At 53.1% G+C, this 22,068-nt stretch overlaps 1 protein-coding gene across 3 annotated transcripts; it reads right to left on the reverse strand.

Moving 5' to 3' along the window:
* Positions 1-692: 692 nt before the first annotated feature.
* Positions 693-21,657, reverse strand: ERBB3 (erb-b2 receptor tyrosine kinase 3). 3 transcript variants are annotated; one of them, XM_020884119.2, is made up of 29 exons: positions 21,206-21,657; positions 20,170-20,304; positions 17,674-17,825; positions 16,951-17,137; positions 16,154-16,279; positions 15,508-15,573; positions 15,225-15,343; positions 14,980-15,121; positions 12,936-13,049; positions 12,714-12,834; positions 10,541-10,614; positions 10,297-10,387; positions 9,642-9,847; positions 9,208-9,337; positions 8,919-9,009; positions 8,608-8,762; positions 8,164-8,217; positions 7,682-7,823; positions 6,890-7,009; positions 5,728-5,826; positions 5,349-5,534; positions 5,031-5,186; positions 4,695-4,770; positions 4,366-4,512; positions 3,920-4,017; positions 3,639-3,827; positions 3,413-3,484; positions 2,698-2,992; positions 693-2,512 (listed from the first exon to the last, which is right to left on the reverse strand). In XM_020884119.2, exons 1-29 carry the CDS (start codon positions 21,285-21,287, stop codon positions 1,992-1,994), a joined length of 4,146 nt encoding a protein of 1,381 aa, XP_020739778.2. In that variant the 5' UTR covers positions 21,288-21,657; the 3' UTR covers positions 693-1,991. The 3 variants fall into 3 exon arrangements, with proteins under 3 accessions (XP_020739778.2, XP_020739779.2, XP_020739780.2); XM_020884120.2 differs by lacking the exon at positions 20,170-20,304 and having other exon boundaries at positions 21,206-21,654; XM_020884121.2 differs by lacking the exons at positions 20,170-20,304; positions 21,206-21,657 and adding an exon at positions 18,066-18,205.
* Positions 21,658-22,068: the final 411 nt, after the last annotated feature.

Genomic DNA, 22,068 nt, shown 5'->3' on the forward strand with positions numbered 1-22,068 from the left:
GCCGAGCGATAACCCGTAATAGAGCGGGGCGGGGTAAGGGAGGAGGGGCGGAGCTACGGCAGGGAAATAGGTTTGGAGGCTGAGGGGCGGGGTGGAGCCGAGGCGAGTTGGGAGGATCGTTAATAAGGGTGGGGAGGTGGGGTACGCCCTTCCATGAGTCCCTGGAGCTGCCGGCGAGACCGGCCGGGCCAGTCCTCAAGTCCTCAGGTGCTGGGAGAACCGGGAGGGGCAGAGCGGGTGTGGAAAGAGATCGGGAGTCCGGGAATCAGGGTCTGCTAGGGCAGCCAGACTTATGAGGGATTATCCCGATCTAGAAACCGGACTCCCACTGAAGGTGGCACTGTTGTTCTAACGACAGGCTTTGATGGCATCTAGGGGAGGTGTTCACAAGAGACTTTTTTTTAAAAGAGAATGAGTTTTAAAACATGAATCTCAGTATTCTACCTCTTAGGGCTTTTTCTAACTTCCCCGAACGTGTTATTTGTTTTGTTATTCCCAGTTGGTTGCCCTATAGAGATTTCACAGTAAAACCCTTAAATGAAAAGGACTGTGCTTTATGCTTGTCTTAAGGGAATAAGGAAAAGTAGGGATGGAAACAGCGACATGGGGTCCAGTAGGATTGTCAAGAGACAGAAAGAAGAATCCACTGCTGAGGGACAGGGAAAAAGAGTGTTCTCATACACTTTGACAGGTTTTCATTTGACGGGCAGAAAGCTGCAAAACTTTGGCATTTTTATTCAGACGTATAAAAACAAAACAAAAAATTTCAGAGATAAAGATACCCCAGTTTCCCATCCAAAGGGACAGAGGTCTGAAGCTGGGTCCTCTTTCTATTCCTACTGGAAGCTTCCCACGACTGAATGAGAATAGCTCCTGAAAGTGGCTCTTGGGACCCCTGTGAATCTGTCCCTTGGGTGGAGCTCATATACAGCACATGTAGGCTACGGTTTACACAGAGATATCCAGTTATTTTTCCTTCTGACCACCCCCTTCCACTTCCTAGGGTAAGAAGTCAGGGTGAAGGAGGAGGCTACAGTAGTTGTTGGAGTTAGACTTGATTCAGTGCAAAAACAAGAAGACAATGCTCCTTACCAGGGCTCTGGCTTACATCAGTTTTCCTTGATACCTTATAGTAAGAGCTCGTGCATTGGAAGATTTTTAATCATGGACCTGCTACTTGATTTATTTAATCTCTCTAAGGCTCCTCTGTCCATTGGATTCTCCAGGCTAGAATACTGGAGTGGGTTGCCATTCCCTCCTCCAGGGGATCTACCCGACCCAGGGATCGAACCCGTGTCTCCTGTGTCTCCTGAATTGCAGGCGGATTCTTTACCCACTGAGCCATCAGGGAAGTCCCTCTTTAAGGCTCAGTTTCCTTATTTGTAAAATAGGATTATACCTAGGTCACAGAGTTGGTGTGAAGGATGAAGTGAGATATAGGTAAAGTTTAGCAGGATGCTTGGCACATAGTAAACGCTCAATTAATAATCATTAATATCTACTCCCAACCTCTTTCTTCACTCCACAAGATTTCACTTCTCATTCTTTCTGCGGGGTTAAGGATCGTAAGCCAAAATTTTCCTTTCCCCTGCCAGGTTCCCCCCTTTCCTCTTCCTTTAAAGTCTAAAGGGAAATAAAGGCATACTTTAAAGCCTCGTGTCAACAAGTCAGAGTCTAAGAAAAAAGGACAGGAGTAATCCTTCATATCTCCAGGGAGTTCCCCTGAGGAAGCTGAGGAATGGGATTGGGAAAGCACACAAAATAGGGAAAACCATCTCCTTCCTGGGATCAGGAAAGAGAAAAAGTGCACAGCTGGCTACATAACCAAAGAAATTTGTGTCAAAGTGTTTAAGGCCTCCAAACTTTGAATGGAATTGTCTAGGACTAGGAAATGGGGCTGAGACCTGTGAGGGAGAGAGACCAAGAAGAGAGTACTCTCCAAAGGCACTAGCTGCCATCAAACGCTCCCTGAGCACCTCAGCGAGCAGGGGTTATATTCTCTGGGCGTTAGCTTTGGGGAAAAGCCTGCTATGCCAGTAATCAGGGTTGTCAAAGGCAGAGTCAGTGGCTTCTAAACTACGTAAAGTTTTGAGGCGGGCATAGTGGACCTGGGGACCGTGGAATACAGGCCCCTGGAAAGCTCTCATCTCTTCATACCCTTGCTCAGAGGCTGGGCAGGCGTCCATGGCCGCATAGTCCCCCCCAGGGCCTCCTCCACCGCGTCGCCGATTCATGTATTCGTAGTCCTCGTCTGGGGCTGTGCTGGCATTGGGCGCGTTGGGTGCAGGGTTGAGCGGGCAGCTCTGTGTGCTGCCCAGGGAGGCACTGAGGTCTGACCCCACATCCATGTACTCGTAACCCAGCTCCTCGAGGGAACTTGGCCTCGGGGGACGAGATGGGCTGCACCTTCTCCTCCGGTTCATGTATTCATATTCCTCATCGTCGTCATCTTCTGTACCCAGAACAGAACTGAGACCCACTGAAGAAAGAGTGCCTTCCCGGGAGGAGGTACCTAGGGGTAGAGAAGAGAGGCTAGGTACGTGGTATTCCTTCATGGTAATAGGCAGTGGGGAGTAGAAGGGTGTTAGGAAAAAATGAATAGGGAAGGATATGCTCAGAGAAGACAAAAGGATTAAGAGGAGCCTGCAGAAGGAGGATTAGAGAAAGATTTGAGGAAAGCACCACAGAATCAGGCACCTTTGATGTGTGCATCTGGCATGACATAACCATTGACATCCTCTTCCTCTAAGCCTGGGGGGGACTGTGGGGTGACAGGAGTAAGCAGGCTATGGCGCTGGGAATGGTAGGCACTGTCCCCTCTTGGCCGCGGGCTCCGGCTCCGGCTTCTGCACATAGACACCTTCTCCTGGAGCTCAGCCTCGGAGCCTGTCACATGGCCCTCCGATGATTCTGATGCCAGGCGTCCCCGTGGCACTGGGTGCAGAGAGGCTGGCCGGGGGTACCGTTCATTGCCTCCAAAAACTGCAGACTCCTAAGGAGGAGAATGATACATGGTGATTTACACAGAAACGAGGGAAGAGAAATTTGTCTAGAAAGAGACTAGGCTGTTCAGCACCTTTTGTTTTGTAAAACCCTGATCAAACCAGAGATTTCCAAAGTCTCCCCTGCCACTCTACCAATCCTAAGGCATTGCCACCCAACCTCTTGGTATCCTCTTTTTTAAATTTTTTAAAAAATGTTTTATTTTTATATTGGAGCCTAGTTGATTAATAATGTTATGTTAGTTTCAGGTGTACAACAAAGTTATATGTTCATCTATTCTTTTTCAAATTCTTTCCCCAACTAGGTTGTTACAGAATCTTGAAGCAGAGTTCTCTGCCGTATACAGTAGATACTTGTTGGTTATCCATTTTAAATATAGCATCTTGGCCTCCTCTTAAACAGACCTTACCTGGCCAAGCTCCCCAAGATTTCCCTGGTTCATAGGCATATATCCAGATGATGGGCTTATAAGGCTCTGGCTCTAGGATGAGAAAAGTGAGGAAAAGGTTTAGATTAAGAGAGAAATCTGCTCACTACAGAGGCCTCTGAGTAATTAATATGGACATCTGTGGGTTCATGAGGGCGCAGGTGTGCAGGTGGCTTATAAAGTCTTAGGAAACTGGAAAGTGTCTTACCCCACGTGGTCGATTAAGTGTTCCCACTGGCAGGCTAAGGGCAGAGCCTAGTGTGGTGGCCAGATTCTCCTCCTCTGCCTCCAGCTCCAGGTCCAGGTCTAGTTCTGGCTCCAACTCTACTTCCTCCAGTTCCTTGTTCGTCAGAGGTGGGGGCTCTGCCCCAGGGGAAGTTCCAGGCCCACTCTCTCTCTATGAGAGCAGGTGATTGTTAGGGTAGATCCTGGCTCCAGCCAAGTTCCCCTTTCTCTAGATCTCCTTGGTACCTCCAGGTCCCTACTCACCTTTATGACCAGATACCGTGGTGGGTCTCGGGCCATCCTGGTGAACTCATTGGCTAGTTCTTTAAAGGTCGGTCGAATGTTCTCATCAATCATCCAACCTGGGGATAAGATGTAGAAAGCAGAGCTATAAGAGGGGAGTGGAGTAGGGAGTAGGGAGGGAAGTCACTTAGAAAATAGCTGATGCTATGTTCCCTCCCCTCGTCTTTGTGTGGAGAGCCTGATGTCCAACAGCATCACAATGTTTAATGTTTATTGGGCAGTGCTTAATGTGGAGAGTGCTTAATGTTTATTGGGCAGAGACCATCTGGGGCATGCACTGCTGTTCTGGGTATTCACTTTTCATCACTGAGCATTGTTTATCTGTGCCCTTATTTTTCTTTTTTCTTCAGTTCAATGAAGCAATAATGAAGTAAAAAAAAAAAAGCTGAGATCAGCAGGTAACTCACACTTGACCATGACCATGTAGACATCAATGGTACAGATCTGGGGCTGTGCCAACCGCTCCCCCTTCTCCAGCAGGTCTGGTATTTCAGCCAGTCGCAGCCCTGCGTAGGGCTCTGCCCCAAAGGTCATCAGCTCCCAAACTGTCACTCCTGGTATAGGAAGACATGACTAGTTGATGGCAAAATAGTAGACATGGGCATGCGGATGAAGGGAAGGCAGAACTTGATCTGACCCAGGATCTGAAGGGCTTAGAGATTCTAAGAAAGGGTCTCAAAAGGCAACTTTGGAATTTGGGCTATTAGTATTATGGTGGGCATCCAGATGGACTGACCATAGCTCCAGACGTCACTCTGGTGTGTGTATTTCCCAAAATGGATACTCTCCAGGGCCATCCACTTAATTGGAGTCTGAGGGATTAAAGAGAAAAGCATTACCAACTGATTTCTACACATTGTCTTAGCATTTCTAAACCCAGGTTCTCCATTGTTCTTTCCTTTTTTGCTCCCTAAACTTTTATTTCTGGCGTCTCCAGGTTCCTCTCCTTGAACTGATGGAGAGCATCAGTTGGCCGGGTCTGATGGCCTCTGAAGGAGACCACAGAGCACACGCTCCCTTTCCCTTTCCTCAGCCCACGCCCACTCCTTACCCAGCCTCTGCACCACCTTACCTTGGCTTCACTGTACAGTAGCTGCTTATCATCAGGGGGCAGCAAGTCAGCAACCCCAAAATCTGCCACCTGAACCTGGCTGGGTGATTTCAGTAGCACATTTCGGGCAGCCAGGTTCCTATGCACCATGCCATGTTCCTCAAGGTAGTACATTCCCTGTAGGGAAGGAAGTTTTCGCAAGGTTGGAGAAATGGGTTCTCAGTTGAGCCCCAGAATCACCACAAACCCTCAGGCATCTCTCAACACTTCCAGCCCCGGTCCCCCTGCAGGCCCGTAGGCAGTTCCGTCTTTAACCCCCCTGCAGGCTCCCCCGCTCACTTTGGCAATCTGCACTCCCCAGTTGAGCAGCAGCTGAGGCCCCAGCGCCGCCCGGTGTTGCTTCACGTGGTCCAGCAGGGAGCCCAGAGGCAAGTACTGCGTGACGAGCTGCAGCGATGGCCCCGGACACAGCCCCAGCAGCCGCACAATGTGGGCATGGTCGAGGCTGCCGATGGCCAGCATGTGCTAAAAGACGCAACGGGAAGGGTCATCCTGGGAACAGACAGGTCCACATAAAACCAGACCAGGGCTCCCCCAACATTCAAGGACATCTCTGTGGCTAATACAGCACCTGCTAACACAAGACCGTGTTTCTACATGATTGAGTCTGATGGCTATCCTCTCCTAGTGGCACCCGGAGCACTCAGCCCTCACTTACGTCCGTCACAGCTTGAAAGCTTTGCCGGCCGCTCTTGTCCTCAATGACTTTAATGCAGACTGGAATCTTGATTGATTCACCCTCAGGAATCCACACACCCTGGGAAGTTTTGGGCAGGAGTCAGCCTAAGGTCATTCTCCCCAGGCTACTCCTTTCCCTGGGTCTTTTTTTTCCTTTTCCCAGTTTTATTGAGGTGTAATTTACATATACTACTGTATATGTTTAAGATGTACAGCATAATGACTTGACTTACGTGTATCATGAAAAGATTACCACAATAAGTTTAGCGAATATCCATCATCTGAGAGAGAAACAAACTTAAATAGAAGTTTCTTTCTTATGATGGGAAATCTTAACTTTTAAGAGGATTTACTTTCTTAACTACTTTCATATATAGCATACAGCAGTGTTAATTACATTTATCACATTTTACATCACTAGTGGGCTTTCCTGGTGGCTCAGCGGTAAAACGTTTGTCTGTAATATAGGAGCTGCAGGAGATGCAGTTTCAGTCCCTGGGCAGGGAGATCCCCTGGAGAAGGGCATGGCAACCCACTCCAGTGTTCTTGCCTGGAAAATGCCATGGACAGAGGAGCCTGGCAGGCTACAGTCCACGGGGTCGCAGAGTCAGACACAGCTGAAGCAACTTAGCATGCATGCACATCACTTAGAACATATTTATCTTATAACTTAAGTTTATACATTTTGACTGCCTTCATCCAATTCCTCCTCCTCCTACCCCAGTGGAGAACCTGGGCTTCCCTAGTGGCTCAGAGGTTAAAGCATCTGCTTGCAATGTGGGAGACCTGGGTTCAATCCCTGGGTTGGGAAGATCCCCTGGAGAAGGAAATGGCAACCCACTCCAGTGTTCTTGCCTGGAAAATCCCATGGACAGAGGAGCCTATGTGGGCTACACTCCACAGGGCAGCAAAGAGTCGGACACGACTGAGCCACTTCAGTTTCTTTCTTTTCTACCCCATCTCTACTTCTGGTAACCTCCAGTCTCTCCAGTCTGACCTCTTTTTTTCTGAGTTTGCTAGCTTTTGAAGTCTGACCTAGAACACTGTTAAAAGGTATGGGATGAAAAGCTCTCTCTCCAGTCTCTCCCCTCCTTGCCCTAGATCCTCCCCTCATCTCCCCACACTTCCTATGGGCCACTCACTTTGTGCACACTTCCGAAGATACCAGAGCCCAGCACTTTAAGCTTCCTCAGCTCCGTTTCTTTGAAGACTCGGGCCAAGACTTTGTTAGCCTTCTCACTGGGATCCAGAGGCTCTACACTCTGCAGAACAGACGGGAAGGAGGTACTCAGGAAAGCCCACTCCCATGTCCATCTGCAGCCCCCTCGCCACAGGTGCCTGCCAAGAGCAGCAAAGCCTGGAGGGGCGGGAACAGGAGGAGAAACGTCTCTAGTCTTAGAAACTGTTTCAGGCCTATTGGGGAATAACAGACCTTGAGGACTGAGGAAGTTGTGTTCATGAGATCAGGAATCAAGAGGGCTGGATTTTCCCTTTGATGGAGGGACAGGGGAGAGGGCTGGTAATACTATCACCTTGATTAACTGTTCAGACGTTGAATTTTTTGTTTTATATTGGAGTGTAGCCAATCAACAATGTTGTGATAGTTTCAAGTGAGCAGCGAAGGAACCCAGCCATGCCTTGAGTACTTTTATGCATTCTCTGTTCTTCAGAGCATTTTCACGTACATCATCCTCTTTCACCCTTACAGCCATCTTGTAAGGATGTTATTGTTTCCTCTGTGTATGTGCATAAACTGACAGAGAAGGAAGGCAACTTCTTGAAAGTCATGTGGCAAATTAATGGCAGAATCAGGAGCCCCCCATTTCTCTGGGCAGAGTCCTTTCTGGTGGGCCATACCACCTCCTGGAGGAAGGGAAGAGGCTCTCCAAGGCTGATGGTACAGGGCACACTTCCCGGGTAAGACAGGCACTCACCTCACCCCGTTCCAGGTAGCGTCTCATTGCCCTCTTATTCTGAATCTGGCGTCCACGCCAATAGAGAAAAGTGCTGCCCAGGATCAGGAAAATCACCGCCAACCCTACTACCAAAGTTAAGGCCATTGCCAGATGGGTTTTGCTGTAGGACAGAGAAGCCCAGAATTATCCTGGGTCTATGTTTCCCATACAAATGTCACTTACACCTGTACTAAACATAGAGAACAGATCTTGGGCAAGAAGTTAACGTGCACATCTGCGTATATCCTTGAGCAATAAAGGGGCTAACCTAAATCTCCACCCCAAGACTACTGCAAGTTGACTTTAGGAAGGAAGGCCAGAAACCTGGATTCCTGTGTCCCTGAGTCCCATGATTGTAGCCTACATATAGAAGGCCAGAATGAACAGACTCAACTCTTTGCAGGAAGTAACTGCCCTTCCCCAGATATCCCCAGCTCCCTAGACCTCTAAGCCCACCATACCTGATCAGTGGCAGCAGTTGGCCTAAACAGTCTTGTAGCTCTGGTCCCTTACACCTGGAGAAGAAAGTCAGCTCCTTAATGCGAGCTTGGGAGACTCCCAAGGGAGGCTTAATTCCAACAACCTCAACACATAACATTGTTTGAGACCCTTCCATGGCATCCAGTCCTGGAGCCCAAAGCATATCCCAAGACATGGCCCCCATCTCTGGCTCAGCACCCTCCCCGAGTCCCTCTCTTGAATGACACCCCCGAGTTAAGGCTACACCAGGCATCTCAGATTGTGTTGTCATTTTGAGCGGTTACTGCGTTTCCCTTTCTCCAGGGCTTTACCGCACAGCTGGGAGTGGTTCTTTCATCGTAGTTCCTCTCTGGAAAGCTCTACTTTCCCCCTAGCTCTGTGCTCCCACCCCTCTTCCAATACCCTTTTATCATCCCATCACTGACCCCTGGGTGCAGTTCTCATGACAGGGCCGGCATTCATTCTGGGTATCTGGGTACTTGTAGATGGGGCCCTTGGCACCGAGGACTCCAAAGGGGCAGCTGCTCACACAGTGGGGCCCGTCTCGGAAACTGGCACACCGGGCACAGGCATCAGAGCCCTGAGCGGGAGAGAGCGGGTCAGGATGGACGCCACACGCCCAGCAGGAGCGCACCGACCGCTCGGTTTCCTCCGGCCTCCCTGTGTCTGCCTAAGGCCTGGAACTTTGGCCACAGCGGCCCCTCCCTCCCACAAAGCCCTGGCGCTGCTACTGTACCGAGCCATTGCATGTGGCGCTGCCCTCCACGGGCTGGCACTCCGGGTGGCAAGAGAAGCACTCGGCATCACGGGCAAACTCACGAGGCTCCCTGGGCGGGGGCGGGGTAAAGGGAGGGCAGTCAGATCCAAGGCCCGACCTGCCCTGACCCCCAAAACCACAGCGCTCCTACCTGATTCCCGCCAAGGCACGTGCAGAAAGCTAGCTGAAGGCTTTCGGGTGCCACCTGAACATCTTCCTCCCGTGGCCCAACCCCCCCCACCCCTTCTCCACTCTTCCCTCACTGTACCCGTTCAAGAAGTTGCAGTGGGTGACACAGACGCCGCCTCGGCTGTAGTTCTGGCAGGATAGGCACTGGCCAGGGCCTGGGCCCCAGCATCCCCCAGAGCACAGTGGATCACACACTTTGCCCTCAGCCACTGGAAAGGAGGGGCTGGGTTAGGAGGAGCCTGAGGTCTCCTAACCAGCCTTTTCCTTACTCTTGCTCATCACTGCTGCTGCTGCTAAGTTGTTTCAGTCGTGTCCGACTCTGCGACCCCATAGATGGTAGCCCACCAGGCTCCCCCATCCCTGGGATCCTCTAGGCAGGAACACGTGCTCATTACTCTTTCCAGCCTAATGTCCCCCTCCCCTTGGCTCCATCCCTCATCCGTTCTCCGACTTGCAGGGCACCCCTCTCCCACCTGACTCCCCCACCCATCTGTCCTGGGCCCTTTCCCTCACCGCATTCTCTGCGGGGCCGATTATGCTTAATGTCCAGCCTCTCTTCTGAAGGCCCCCGAAGCAGCCTGGTCCAGTTCAGGGCATGGTGGTAGCACAGCTGCTTGTTGGCGCTGATGTAGATACGCCCAGCACTGATTTCTTTCAGGGATCGGAAGCCCAGAGACGTTACATTCAAGTTCTTCATGATCAACAGTGAGAAGCCCCGACTGTGAGCAAGGATACCAGATGAGAGGGGAGACCACAGAGGGAAAACTGACCAGGCTTTGGATTCATCTTCCTTCAACAGATTTGCTCTGAACTAGTCACTGAGAGGGACTTCCCCTCCTGTAGCCTTTGCCCCATCAAACTCCCACTGTATAAGCATGCCTGCTAAGTCGCTCAGTCATGTCCGACTCTTTGTGACCCCACGGACTATAGCCCACCAGGCTCCTCTGTCCACGGGATTCTCCAGGCAAGAAAGCTGGAGAAGTTTGCCATGGCCTAACAGGATCTTCCCAGCCCAGGGATCGAACCCACATGACATCTCTGTCTCCTGCACTGGCAGGCAAGTTCTTTACCGCTAGCGCCACCTGGGAAGCAGGTGTGAGACCAGACCTTACATTTCACTCAAGATGCCTAAGAAACAGAATTCTTTGCCTCCACACCCCGTACTCACTTGTAGAGGCTTCGGCCCCCAATGGTCGTCAGGTTTGAAAAGACACTGAAGTTGTGCATGTGGGGAGGCCAGGACTGGATGTTCAGGTAACCTGCAGGGATGGAAGAGGGCGTGTGATGGGGAGTCTCCCCCCTCCCCTTCTCAGCTGCTTGGGACATGGTCTTCTCAAGTGATGACACTGCAGTTTGTGCCCGTGGCTCATCTAGCGCTCTCAGAAAGGGCAGCCTCTTCCCCTCCCACTCACCCGTGATCTCCCGCACTGTCCGAAAGACATTGAGCTTCTCAGGGTCCAGAGCAGGGATCTTGTGCCAGGGGTCTCTGGAGAGAACAGTGAAGACCAGTCAACAAAGCAGAAGCGTAACCTAGTCGCAGTAGGCATGCCTAGTTTTAAATGCCATTCTTCACTAGAGCCAGCTTGAGCGGATCAAGAATAACTGAACTGGTTAACTGGAATAATGATTCTAAGAGACTATGAAACATTGACTCAAGCCAGTATCACACAGATCAAACACACCAACACGTAAATAAACAGGAAGGAAAGGCTCTGCCTAATACCAGAATGCCAACAAGTTGGCATCTATTTGCGAGGAACAGGAAGGCCTGGTGTGCTGCAGTCCATGGGGTCAGAGAGTTGGCCACAACTTAGCAAGTGATCCACACAACAACAGCGGAGTTAGAAAAGCATCATCTGGCAATTCTCATAAAAACTGGCTCGGGGGACTTCCCTAGTGGTCCACTGGCTAAGACTCCACACTTTCAATGCAGGAGGCCTGGGTGTGATCCCTGATCAGGGAACTAGATTCCACATGCCACAGCTAAGACCTGGCATAGCCCAATAAATATTTAAAACACAAAAAACTGCTTCAAGCAAGCACCTCCCCTGAAAATACTTAATTGAAAAGGGAAAATAACTTTAGAAAAGCTGGCAGACACCACCTTAACCAAATGACCAGAGGCATCATCACCAGTAGTGGGACAGATGATCATCACTCGCCTTCTTGATAGGATGCACTGAGACCACGTCTGCAGTGTTATCAGAAATGCCTAACTTGAGAGGGAGGGGGCACAGCTAAACCTGTGGCTGATTCATGCTAATGTTCGGTAGAAACCAACGTAATTCTATAAAGCAACTATCCTTCAATTAAAAATAAATTTTAAAAAGAGATACAGATTTACAATTACAAAATAAGTCACAGGGAGGTAATATATAGCATAAGGAATATGGTTAATGTAATGATTTTGTTTGGGGACAGATGGTTACTAGACTTGTGCTGATATTATAGTGCATTTAAATGTCAAATCACTAGGCTGTACATCTGAAATTAATGTAATATTGTATATCAACTATATTTCAATAAAAAAGAATTATGTAAAAAAAAAATGCCTAACTTGAATCTAAGTGTGAGGAAAACATTAGACAAACCCAAACTGAAGAACATTCTACCAATCACCTGACCTGTACTCATCAACAATGTCAAGGACATGAAATGTTACAGATTAAAGGAGATAATGGATATACATGTATGATCTGGGACATCAGTAAGACAAAAGAGAAACCTGATTAACATCTGTAGATTAGATAACATTTTGTATCAGTGCTAATTTCTTGATTTAAACAAATGTGCGGTGGTTAAGTAAGAAAATGTTCTTGTTTCCAAGGAACACAGACTGAAATGTCACTGGGGTGAGAGGACACCATGTCTGGAAATTTACCTTCAAGTGGTTCAGAGAAACAAGAGCGTATATAATGAGTGTGTGTGTGTGACGTGTGGAGAGAGAAATGACGAAGCATATGGTACACTGTTTGGAGAAGGCAATAGCAGCCCACTCCAGTACCCTTGCCTGGAAAATCCCATGGGGAGAGAAGCCTGGTGAGCCGCAGTCCATGGGGTCGCAGAGTGGGACACGACTGAGCGCCTTCACTTTCCTTTCCTTTTTTTATGGTGCACTGGTAACGCTTGGGGGATCTGAATAAAGATTATGTGGAAAACCTCTGTGCCATTTTTTGCAGCTTTAGATGTAACACTGTCCAAAGACAGGTGGTTCTCTCACGCACGCTCACTGTAAATGCTGTCCCGTGGACTGAAACGTGCCTTGCTCTCTGTGGCTCCATGCAAGGAGCAGAACTAGCTGAAACAGCTGGAAGTCATGGGGAGACAGATCTCTATCCAATTTAAGAACACTTAGACACCTTTGAGGAGGAGGCCATTCCGCCCCTGCCCCTTGCCATTCAGGTGGCTGCGCTGCTCAGGGATGTCTGGGGATTCCAGCCCTGGGGAATTAAGCACTGTCCGGCCCTTTGTGACCACTAAGGTTTTATGATCTAACTTCCTGATCAGCTCCACGTACGAAGGCTCGAACCAGTGCCATGAACTGTGAGGGGGCTGATGGGGTGGGGGGTCAGAGGAATCTCTCACCCATTGAGGCCAGTGATAAGAAAGTCCAGGTTGCCCAGGATCTTGGTGCAGTTCACGAATCCATCAATGTTGCTCGAGTCCACAGTCTGGAAGCGACTCCCAGAGCCTGTCCCCTCACAGGCTGCAAACACAAGAGGCTCAGTGTGGGGATGAGGGGTCGGGGCTGCGTAGGCTCAGGGGAAAGGGTCTCTCTTCACCAACTCCTTTCCACCTCGTACTCACCTTTCGGGCACAGACCCCCACAAGGTTCACACATCTTGAGTCCATTTTTATCTACTTCCATCTTGTCAGGAGGACAGGCCCTGACACAAGACGTCTGATCCACCACAAAGTTATCTAGGAAAGAGGAGAGAGATGAGGGAAGGACACTGCCAGCAACCAGCTGACCCTCCTCCCTCCTCACCTGCAGGGGTTTGCTCCAGCCAACCGCCCGAGGCTCCTTGAGTGCCGTCTCATGGATGAGAAAGGCCCTCTGCTCTTTGGATCCAAAAAGCAGAACTAGGAGCGACTGGTGGAAGTCATGGGGACGCAGATGGGGGAATAGGACATAGGGGCCATTTGTTAAGGGTGCCGATCACAACCCATGGCCCTTTACACTCTCAGTTAACCTCCCAACTTGATCCATTTCACCTCCTAAAATTGCATCTAGGGAATTTCCTGGCAGTACAGTGATTAGGACTCCGTGCTTTGACTGCTGAAGGCTCGAGTTCGATCCCTAGTCAGGCACATGGCCAAAAAAAAAGAAAAAATTTCATCTAAAACCCTGGTTCATATTGTGGGAAGAAGCACAAATTAAGGGGTAGGATGTGCTTACCCCTGGGGTAAGATGTGTAGCAGGAACCAGTCTGGCAACATGGCCAGGAGTGCCACTCAAAATATCACCATTGACTTAAAGTTTTATTTAGCCTTCATTTATACCCTTGAAGTTGATAAAGTCTTGCATTTTATTAGTGAAGTTGGAAGATGTATCATTTGTTTGTTGTTCTGTCCCCTCCCCCAATATTAAATGTGAAATTTGATTTGTTTAAACTCTGGATGAATCATAGCTTACTTTGCATGTCTGGCTAATTTGCTTCTATACATTTTCTTTGATTCTCTTTCTCCTTCTCTCATGGTTTTTACTGAATATAGATATGTGTGTGTGTGTGTGTGTGTGTGTGTGTGTGTGTATAGATACATAAATAGATAGATCTTCTTAAAAGTTTTTTGAGGTGCAAGTTTCTCTGTTTTGTTCTTCTCTGTGATTTATGTACATGATGCTGAGATTCAATCACTACATAAAACTCCCGGCTGTGAAAACAAAACAAAAAACCCAAAGGACTGTTTTTTCCACCAGCTCCGGGGAAGCTATGTGTCAGTCGGATGCTGGTTTCAGAAAGATTCACTGTTCCTTCCATTCTCTTTTCCTCTTTCCTCTAGAAAGAAGCTGATCGTAGTGATTTCAGCCCATGCATTAAACAAAATAATAAATGTGTGGAATTCATATTTTTCTAAAGGGAACTTAAAAACTGCTGCTACATGTTATATACAAAATTGCTTTACACCACATGAACAGAGAATCCCAAGTTCAGTTTTGGTACTTTTCCTTCCTCTTTCTTTTCAGTCATATAGTACCTCCAAATTCAAAATGAGAAGAAAAGCTGTTCTGTATCATACCATCTATGCTGTAAATGTTATATTTTAAAAACAGCAGGTCGCTGGTCACACACACACTAATAAGATAAGATAAATAAAATCCTGTCAGGTACTTCCTTGGTGGTCCAGTGGTTAAGAACCCGTGCTTCCAGTGTAAGGGGCATGGGTTCAATCCCTGTTCGGGGAATGAAGATCCCACATGCTGTGCAGTGTAGCAAAAACAATATTAAAAAAAATAAATAAAATGGGTAGGACTTCCCTGGCGGCACAGTGGAAGAGAACCTGCCTGCCGGTCCAGGAGACACAGGTTCAATTCCTGGTCTGGGAAGATCCCACGCGCAATGAAGCAAAAGTCTATTGCCACAACTCCTGAGCCTGGGCTCTAGAGCCCACGAGCCGCAGCTGCTGAAGCCTTTACGCCCACAGCCCGTGCTTCTCGGCAAGAGGAGCTGCACCATGAGAGGCCCACACATCGCAGCTAAGACCTCGGTTCACCGTAAACAGAGGAAGCCCGCGAAAAGCAACCAAGACCCAGCGCTACCACACACATCAATAAATGTTTGTAAAAAAAATGACTGAAAGACTAAAATCCTGGTTCTGCTACCATCGTTCCTTCCCTTCAGACACTTACGGGGGCAGCTGGCTACGCACACTCCTCCATACTGATACTTGGTATGGGGATTGGGTTCCAACTGGAAAGTGAGCTTGTTGTAGACGAGAGGCTGTGGACACTGGCGTACACAGGCCCCGCTGTCATTGAAGAGCCGGCAGGCCTGGGAACACAGAAGGCTTATGAGACTCACGTTACGTGTGCAGCCGACCTCCCCCCCCCCAGGCCCAGGTCCCACTTCAGAAGTCGGGGGCGGCGGCACGTACGAAGCAGTCTGTGTTCTGAGGGCCCGAGCAGCCGCCCGCACACTCGTCGTGGCAGCACTGGTTGGGGTTGGGCCCAAAGCAGTGACCGTTACACTGGGGGGCACAGATGGTCTTGGTCACTGTGGGAGGAGAGGAAGCACAGCTGTCAGCGCTTCCGCGACCGTGTTCGGAGGCTCTCCCTCACCCTCTGGGCTCGCCATCCCCACCCCCCGGCACAGTCGGGGTGGAAAAGGATAAGAAAGTGGCCACGAGTTTGAAGTTTTTAAAATGAAGTTAGACCCACGTGTCTGGCAGTCTTCTGGCCCAGGACCCCAGCATCGCCCCTTGCAGGCCTCATGACAGGGGGGACCTGGTTGGGAGGGAAAGAGGCCGTCAAAAAGGCTTGCTCAAATCAACAGGGGATGATGTCAGCACACAGGCACCCGGTCCCGGGCAGCGAGGAGCCAGGGCGGCGCCCCTCCTTGCCCGCGCAGAGCAGGGCTGGGCTCCAGTGAACCTGTCAGCGCGGGGCGGAGCCGCGCCCCCACACCACCCACGGGGCAGCTGAGGGCAGGGCCCGGGCAGTCCCAAGCCAGGGGTTTGGTTCTTGGCGGCTGACTGAGCTCAGCAGGAACACGCGCGAGTGAGAGGACAGGCAGTGGCAGCCTGCAGCCTGCAGCCGGGGGCAGGTGGGCTCCGAGAAGGGGGGTGCTGGCGCTGGGGGCCAGACCTGGCTTCCCACGCCGCACACAGCTCCCCAGCCCCTTTCCCTGGCACCCTGCCTCTGCAGTTCCGGCTCCAGGCGACCGACCTGCATCCTCCTGGCAAGCTCCTTGGGTGAGAGCCTGCGGTTTGTTCAAGGGAGACTGGGTTCGGATTAAGGACACGCTGAGGAGCACAAGGGAGCCGCTCCGGCCGGCTGGGGGGCAGGCTCAGTCCCGGCCACTCACAGGTCTTGCCGTTGTTCTTCACCACGATCTCAGCGTCCCGGTCCCGCACGATGTCCCTCCAGTCGATTGTGTCCATGTGACAGAGTTTCTCGTTCTTCTCAATGTAAACACCCCCTGACAGAATCTCTGAGGTGGGGAAGACCAGTGTCAGGGTCAAGGGCTAGTCAGGGGCGCCCCCCCACCCCCGTCCCCACCAGCTTGAGAGGCCACCCCATTCAGGAGCGGGAGAGGTGGGGCAGACAGATACATTCAATTAAGTCCAAACTGCAGACGCCGTGCAGGAGGAGGAGCCGGGCTGAAAGAAAGCCCAGCCTCCTCAGACACCTGTCCAGATCCGGTTGAGCCAGAGGGGGAGGGGAGGGGAAGGAGAGAGGAGCCCTGACTCAAGCCCGCACCCACACCCCCGCGGGCCGACCGGCCTGTTTTTCAGCTGACTGGGACAGGGAGAATTTCAGCACCCGGCCTGAGCCCGCGGGCTTGGGGGGGCTGGTTCTTGGGGTTGGGGGGGTTCCCATTCCCAGAGAAGGAGGGACATTAAGGTACTGTCCTGAAGTCAGAGGACTGGGTAACAGCCCTGGCTCCAACTCCAGCCCCACCAAGCCGTGAAGACCCTGCCCGGGGGGGCAGTGAGGGCTGTCTCTGTTGTTCAAGGAGGAGTGGACCTTGACACCTCGTGGTCAGGGTGGCGGGCGCCCTGAACGGGGCGCTTAGAGGGAGCGGTCTGGGGTCACGGTCAAGGAGGCACCTGTCAGCAGGTGGGCTGAGGGCAGGCCTGGAAGGAATTGCCGGGAACTGACCGGTGAGCTGAGTCAGGCGGAGCTGGCGCAGAGCGTGGCTAGAGTTGGTGTTGTAGTTTAACATGACAAAGATGGCAAACTTCCCATCGTAGACCTGGGTCCCCCGCACCACTCGGAGGTTGGGCAGTGGCAGTGTAGAGAACTCGTTCATGGCCACGAGGACATAGCCGGTCACTTCTCGGATCCACTGTGACGGAGCAGATTGCGTCAGTGGGAGGGACAAGAAATGGGGCCAGAAGTCTCAGTCTCCTTTCGCTCCCTAGGGCACTGAGGAACCTCTGACTCCTCTAATTCTTTCCAAGTCCTGCTCTGGAGTAGGGAATAGCAGGTGCCACATGACTTCTACAAGCGAAGACGGGCTGAAGAAATGACTGAGAAATTCTAGGCTCCATAGGCTCCAGGCCTTTCCTTCCGAGGGCCAGGGCGGTCGTTGCTTCTCCCTGCCTCACCTCCCCAGGTGCCTCCCAGTCCCTGGTGTAGAATCTACCCCATGCCTGCCCCTTCCCGTGGCCAGCCCTTCTGTATCCCCAGCTGCAGCCACCAGTCCACAGGGCCTGGATTCCAATCACTGCCCCTGTTTACACAGGCTTGGATCTTAGAAACCATTGAGTTTTAGGAATGCTGAACGCCAGCTCCAGCACAGGGTAACCCCGAGGACAGGAAACAGGCTTCAATAGTGAGGACAAGGGGGGAAACGCTGAGACAGAAGGTCAGCGCTCTAACCTGCAGAAAGGAGAGGTCAGCGTTGTGTCCCGTGAGCACGATCTCCAGGTTCCCCATCACTACCTCACACTTCTCATAGAGCTTGTGCAGCGTCTGGTATTGGTTCTCAGCATCGCCAGTCACGCTCAGCCCGTTCAGAGTCCCAGGGCACACTGTTCCAAGTGGAGGGGAGCGTGGCAGGGGCTGGACGTACATCTCCAGCCCCCTCCCCCCAAGACCACCCCCTCGCCGCCCTCCTCGAGTAACACTCAACATGACCGGAAGGCCGCTGCCCCCCACCCTCAACCCTGCAGGCAGATACCAAGGCTGAACTGAGAGCTTTAACTTCCTCTTTTCCCCAAATCCCTTCATATCCCCCTGAACAGCAAGGTGAGAAGACTTCCTTCTCCCACCTGGGCCTCCTCTGGCCTCTTCGGTACTACTTTGGGTGCTGAGGAGTTAATCAAGGAGTATGTGGGGTTGTTTTCCCCTCCCTAAGAAGAAGTTAGAAATGGACCACAACTTGGTTACCCTCCTCTTCCCCGCCCCCACGCCAACCGGGCACTTCTCTACCCCCATCCTGCCTCTCTAGGTCCTGGAATAAATATCTCTTTGGGGCAGCACACAGCCCCTATTGTGTCTAGGGAGGGTGGGATGAGGGCAGAGGGTGGGGGCAGTGCCTGGGGCCACAGTCCGGCCCACAATGAGGCAATTCTATCTCAGAGGAGGGGGCCGGGCCGCTCCACCCTGTCCCCAGACACCCTGTCCTCAGCAGCAAGCCCCCTCCACCCTCAAGCCCTGGGTTCCGACCAGTGACCTCACTGGCGGGGGGCCTCTGGTGGTGGTGGTGATGGCGGTAGTGGGGGTCAATGTAAGCTTTGTCTCTCAAGCTGGAAGACAGGGAACGGGCTGCCTAGCCCGCACCCCCTCCCTAAACTCCGGCTTCCCTCTCACTCCTTTCCTCATCCCCACACATGCCAGCTCCCTCCACGTCACACTTTCCAGCCCTAGAGTATTTTTCAGCAAACACAGAGAAGTTGGATGAAAACAGCAGTCTCAGCCTTCTGCCCGACTTCATTGTCAAGGAGATTCATTAAGAAGTCTTCCAACATCACTCACTCACTCAATCCTCACTCGCTGTCAGTCTTGGAGGTTCGCGTTACTTTGTGAGTGTGGAGGAGGACACGGGGGCTTCTGGGCAATCTTGGACCCTGAAGCCCTGCCCTGTCTCTCCTCTGGCTCGTGAAGGGCTGCGGGGGAACGGGTAGATACCACCTGTTCCCGCCACCCTTCCCTGAGGCGCTGGCAGCCTAGTGGGAGGCAGGAGTGGGAACGGAGGGAGGGAGGTGGGTGAGGCCCCAGCGCCTCCTCCTGGATGCACCCCTAGTCTGACCTGTGAGGGGCTCCTATTCCCTCTCACTCCCCGTGAAGGAAAAAGGGTGAGCTAGACCCGGCCGAGGAGTAAACAGACAAGAGCTCCCAGAGGTGCCCAGGTCGAAAAGAAAACCACTAGAAGGCTGGTTGTTTCTGCAACAGCCCCACCCCAACGCCCTTCTTGGCAGGACACCCCCTCTTCCAGGTCAGGGAGCCAACCTTTCTCCCCAGATAAAGGAGGAACCAAGATTTCTGCGCAGGGAGGCGGGGTGTGTGTGTACCCACGCACACACACCCGCACGCAGACACGTCCACGGCTCCCCTGCTGGCCCAGAAGTCCCCAGGGCTCCGTCCTCGGGCTCCTAGAGAGGAAGGAGCCCTCCCTGGCCCCAGCCCGCCCACCTGCCCGCAGGTGTTCGTGCAGACTTCGGGTTGAGCTGGGGAGACTACAGTGTGAGAGGTCCCGGTTCCCTGCCACCCTGAGGGTAAAGTCCATATTACACAAACAAGAGCAAAGGGCTGGGCGGGAAACTATGAACAACACCTCTGAGGAGGAACAGGCATCTAGGGGAGGAGGGGCGGGGGAGGGGAATTCAAAAGTCCCCGCACTACCCAGCGACCAGGGCATGGAGGGCCAGTGTCACAGGCTCCCCTTTGGGAGAGAGCACTGGGGTGGGTCGGAACAAGAATCTCCAGCCCCTCCTCAACCAGAGGCCTTCTCCCCCAAGTCCCCCGCCCCCATCACCGCCAGGACAAAGGGGCTATAGAAGGACTGAGACGGGGCCGGATGCCCAGAGGCTGCAGGAGCCAGATAAAGGGTAAAGAGACCCAACCATGCCTGCCTCCTGTCTCCCTCAGGGAAGGCGGCCAGGATCTGGGACTCCTGGGTTCCCGGCTGAAGATTCCAGGGGTGTGAGCGGGATAGTGAGACGGTCACTTTACTCCATCTCTCCCACTCCAATCCCCAGACCCCCGCCCTCCACCAGCTGGGAGTGTTCACATCCCAAGATCCCAGGGTCTAAATTTAGGCCCAGCAACTGTGAGGGAAGCACAGGTGTTTCTCCCACTCCCACCCTGGGGAAGGGGCCCTGCCGGTGCCAAACCCCAAGCTGAGATCTGGGGGAGGGGAGGAAATCAACACACCTCCTCCAGAGCCAGCAGCCCCGGCGCCCCTCAGGTGTCCACGGTCCCAGAGACACCCCAAAGAGGTGGGCTCGGCTGGCATGGGAGTGGGAGGAGGAACAGAGCGGTGATCTGACTGGTCTAGACGGCTGGAGACTGCCAGACAATAAACAGAATGGGAGTGGGGGTGAAGCTGGGTCTGAGAAGGACCCCCCCCCCCAAGGACAGGGGGCTCAGAAGACAGGACAGGTGCACTGTCCGCCCTCAAGTGGGGGAGAGAAAAGACAGAGATATAGCGGCTGGAAGTCCTTAACCCCAGAGCTCGTGGTCCTGGGCTCTGTACATAGTAGATGCTCAGTAAACATTGGTTAAATTGATCTGGGGTTTAACTAAAAAAGTTTGGTCCAGTGGGGGACCAGCAAACTTTATTATTTCGAGAGAACGAGGGCAGTCAGCCTCGGCGTGGCCTCTCCCCCTGGTCACCTGGACTTAGCCCCCAGGTTAATCTCCACTGTCCCCAGGGCAGGCCCACTCACGGAAGGGGAGGTGCCACTCTTGTTTTCCAACACTAGACAACAACAACCTCCCCCCCCTTCCACAGCTCCGCCCTGTCGGCAAAACAACGAAACTGGAGCGTGCTGAGCCCCAGGGGCCAAGGCGGTCTGGAGCAAATCAAGACCCCCACCTCCGCGTCCCGCTTCCTCCAAGATCTCCACCTCCAATCACCCCCTCATGTTACAGAACGGAGGTCCTCGCTCCCATCCCATCAGGGCCCCTCAGAAGTGTGAATGGTTTCAGCATCCGCCGGAGAGTCAATCCGAGGGTCTGCGATGCGCCCAGGAGGCGGTGGCCGGGCGGCAGGTCCCGGAATCGCGTCCCCGCCCGGACCACGCCGAGAACCCGATCCCGACGGTCCCGGGCCCAGGGGGTCCCAGCCGGCCGTGGCTTCGCACGCCAGCCTCGCGCAGCCCAAGCTCCTGCCGCTGGCCTCCGGCACCCCACGAATCCGGTTCGGAATCCCGGGTTCCGAGCCCGCTCGGGCTCCCGCGCCGCTTACCTGCCTGCGAGTTGCCCACCTCGGAGCCCCGGGCCAGGCTGAGGAGGAAGCCCAGCACCTGCAGAGCCCGGCTCACCCTCATGACTCCAGCGGAAGGTGCGGGGCGCCCAGCCCAGGCCGGCCGGGAAGGGCGCTGGACTAGGGCATCGAAGCGGGGCCACCTGAGCCGCCAGCGACCCGGCAGCGGCGGCAGAGGAGGCTGCGAAGTGCACCCGGAGCCGGAGCCCGGGGCGGGGTGGCAGGGGCGGAGTGGAGTCTGCGAGGGAGCGCAGCGCGGAGCGCAGGGGGAGGGGGTGAGCCTCGGCCGCGCCCCCTCGGGCGCGAGGCTGGAGCAGCGATTGCCGGAGCCTCGGCGGCCCGCCCCGAGCCAGCGCGCCCCACGCCCCGTGCCCGGCAGCTTGGCCGCGCAGGTCCCAAACGGCTCTCGCGCTAATTATTCTGCCGGAGTCCAAGATTCCGAACGCCCCCAAATACTTCCAGAGGAGAAAGGTAATGGGGGTGGTGAGGGAACGCTCCGAAGCCCGACCCCCTGCGAGTTGGCCTCGCCCACTTAACCAAATCACCCAACTCCCCTAGCCGGTTGGGTCACTTGGGGGAGTTTCTGTCTCAATGTGTTTGCCTGTGTGTGTGTTTTGGAGGGGGGAGGGTGTTTTTGTCGGCCACTCAGGCCACCTCAGTCTCCCCGGAAACCCCCTGGAGACCCCATAACTCATCCGCCCTGCCGGGGAACCCGAGCTCCGGAGGCCGCGTGAAATCGCACTGTCTCCGGCCGCGTCCTCCTCCAGACCCGGCGCCGGCCCGGCCTCTCCCGGGGATTTGGTGGGGGGCGGGGGCGGCTTCCAGCCTGGGAACAGACCCCTAAG

The sequence above is a fragment of the Odocoileus virginianus genome, chromosome 24 (genome assembly GCF_023699985.2).
Source record: "Odocoileus virginianus isolate 20LAN1187 ecotype Illinois chromosome 24, Ovbor_1.2, whole genome shotgun sequence".
NCBI classification, from domain to species: Eukaryota; Metazoa; Chordata; class Mammalia; order Artiodactyla; family Cervidae; genus Odocoileus; species Odocoileus virginianus.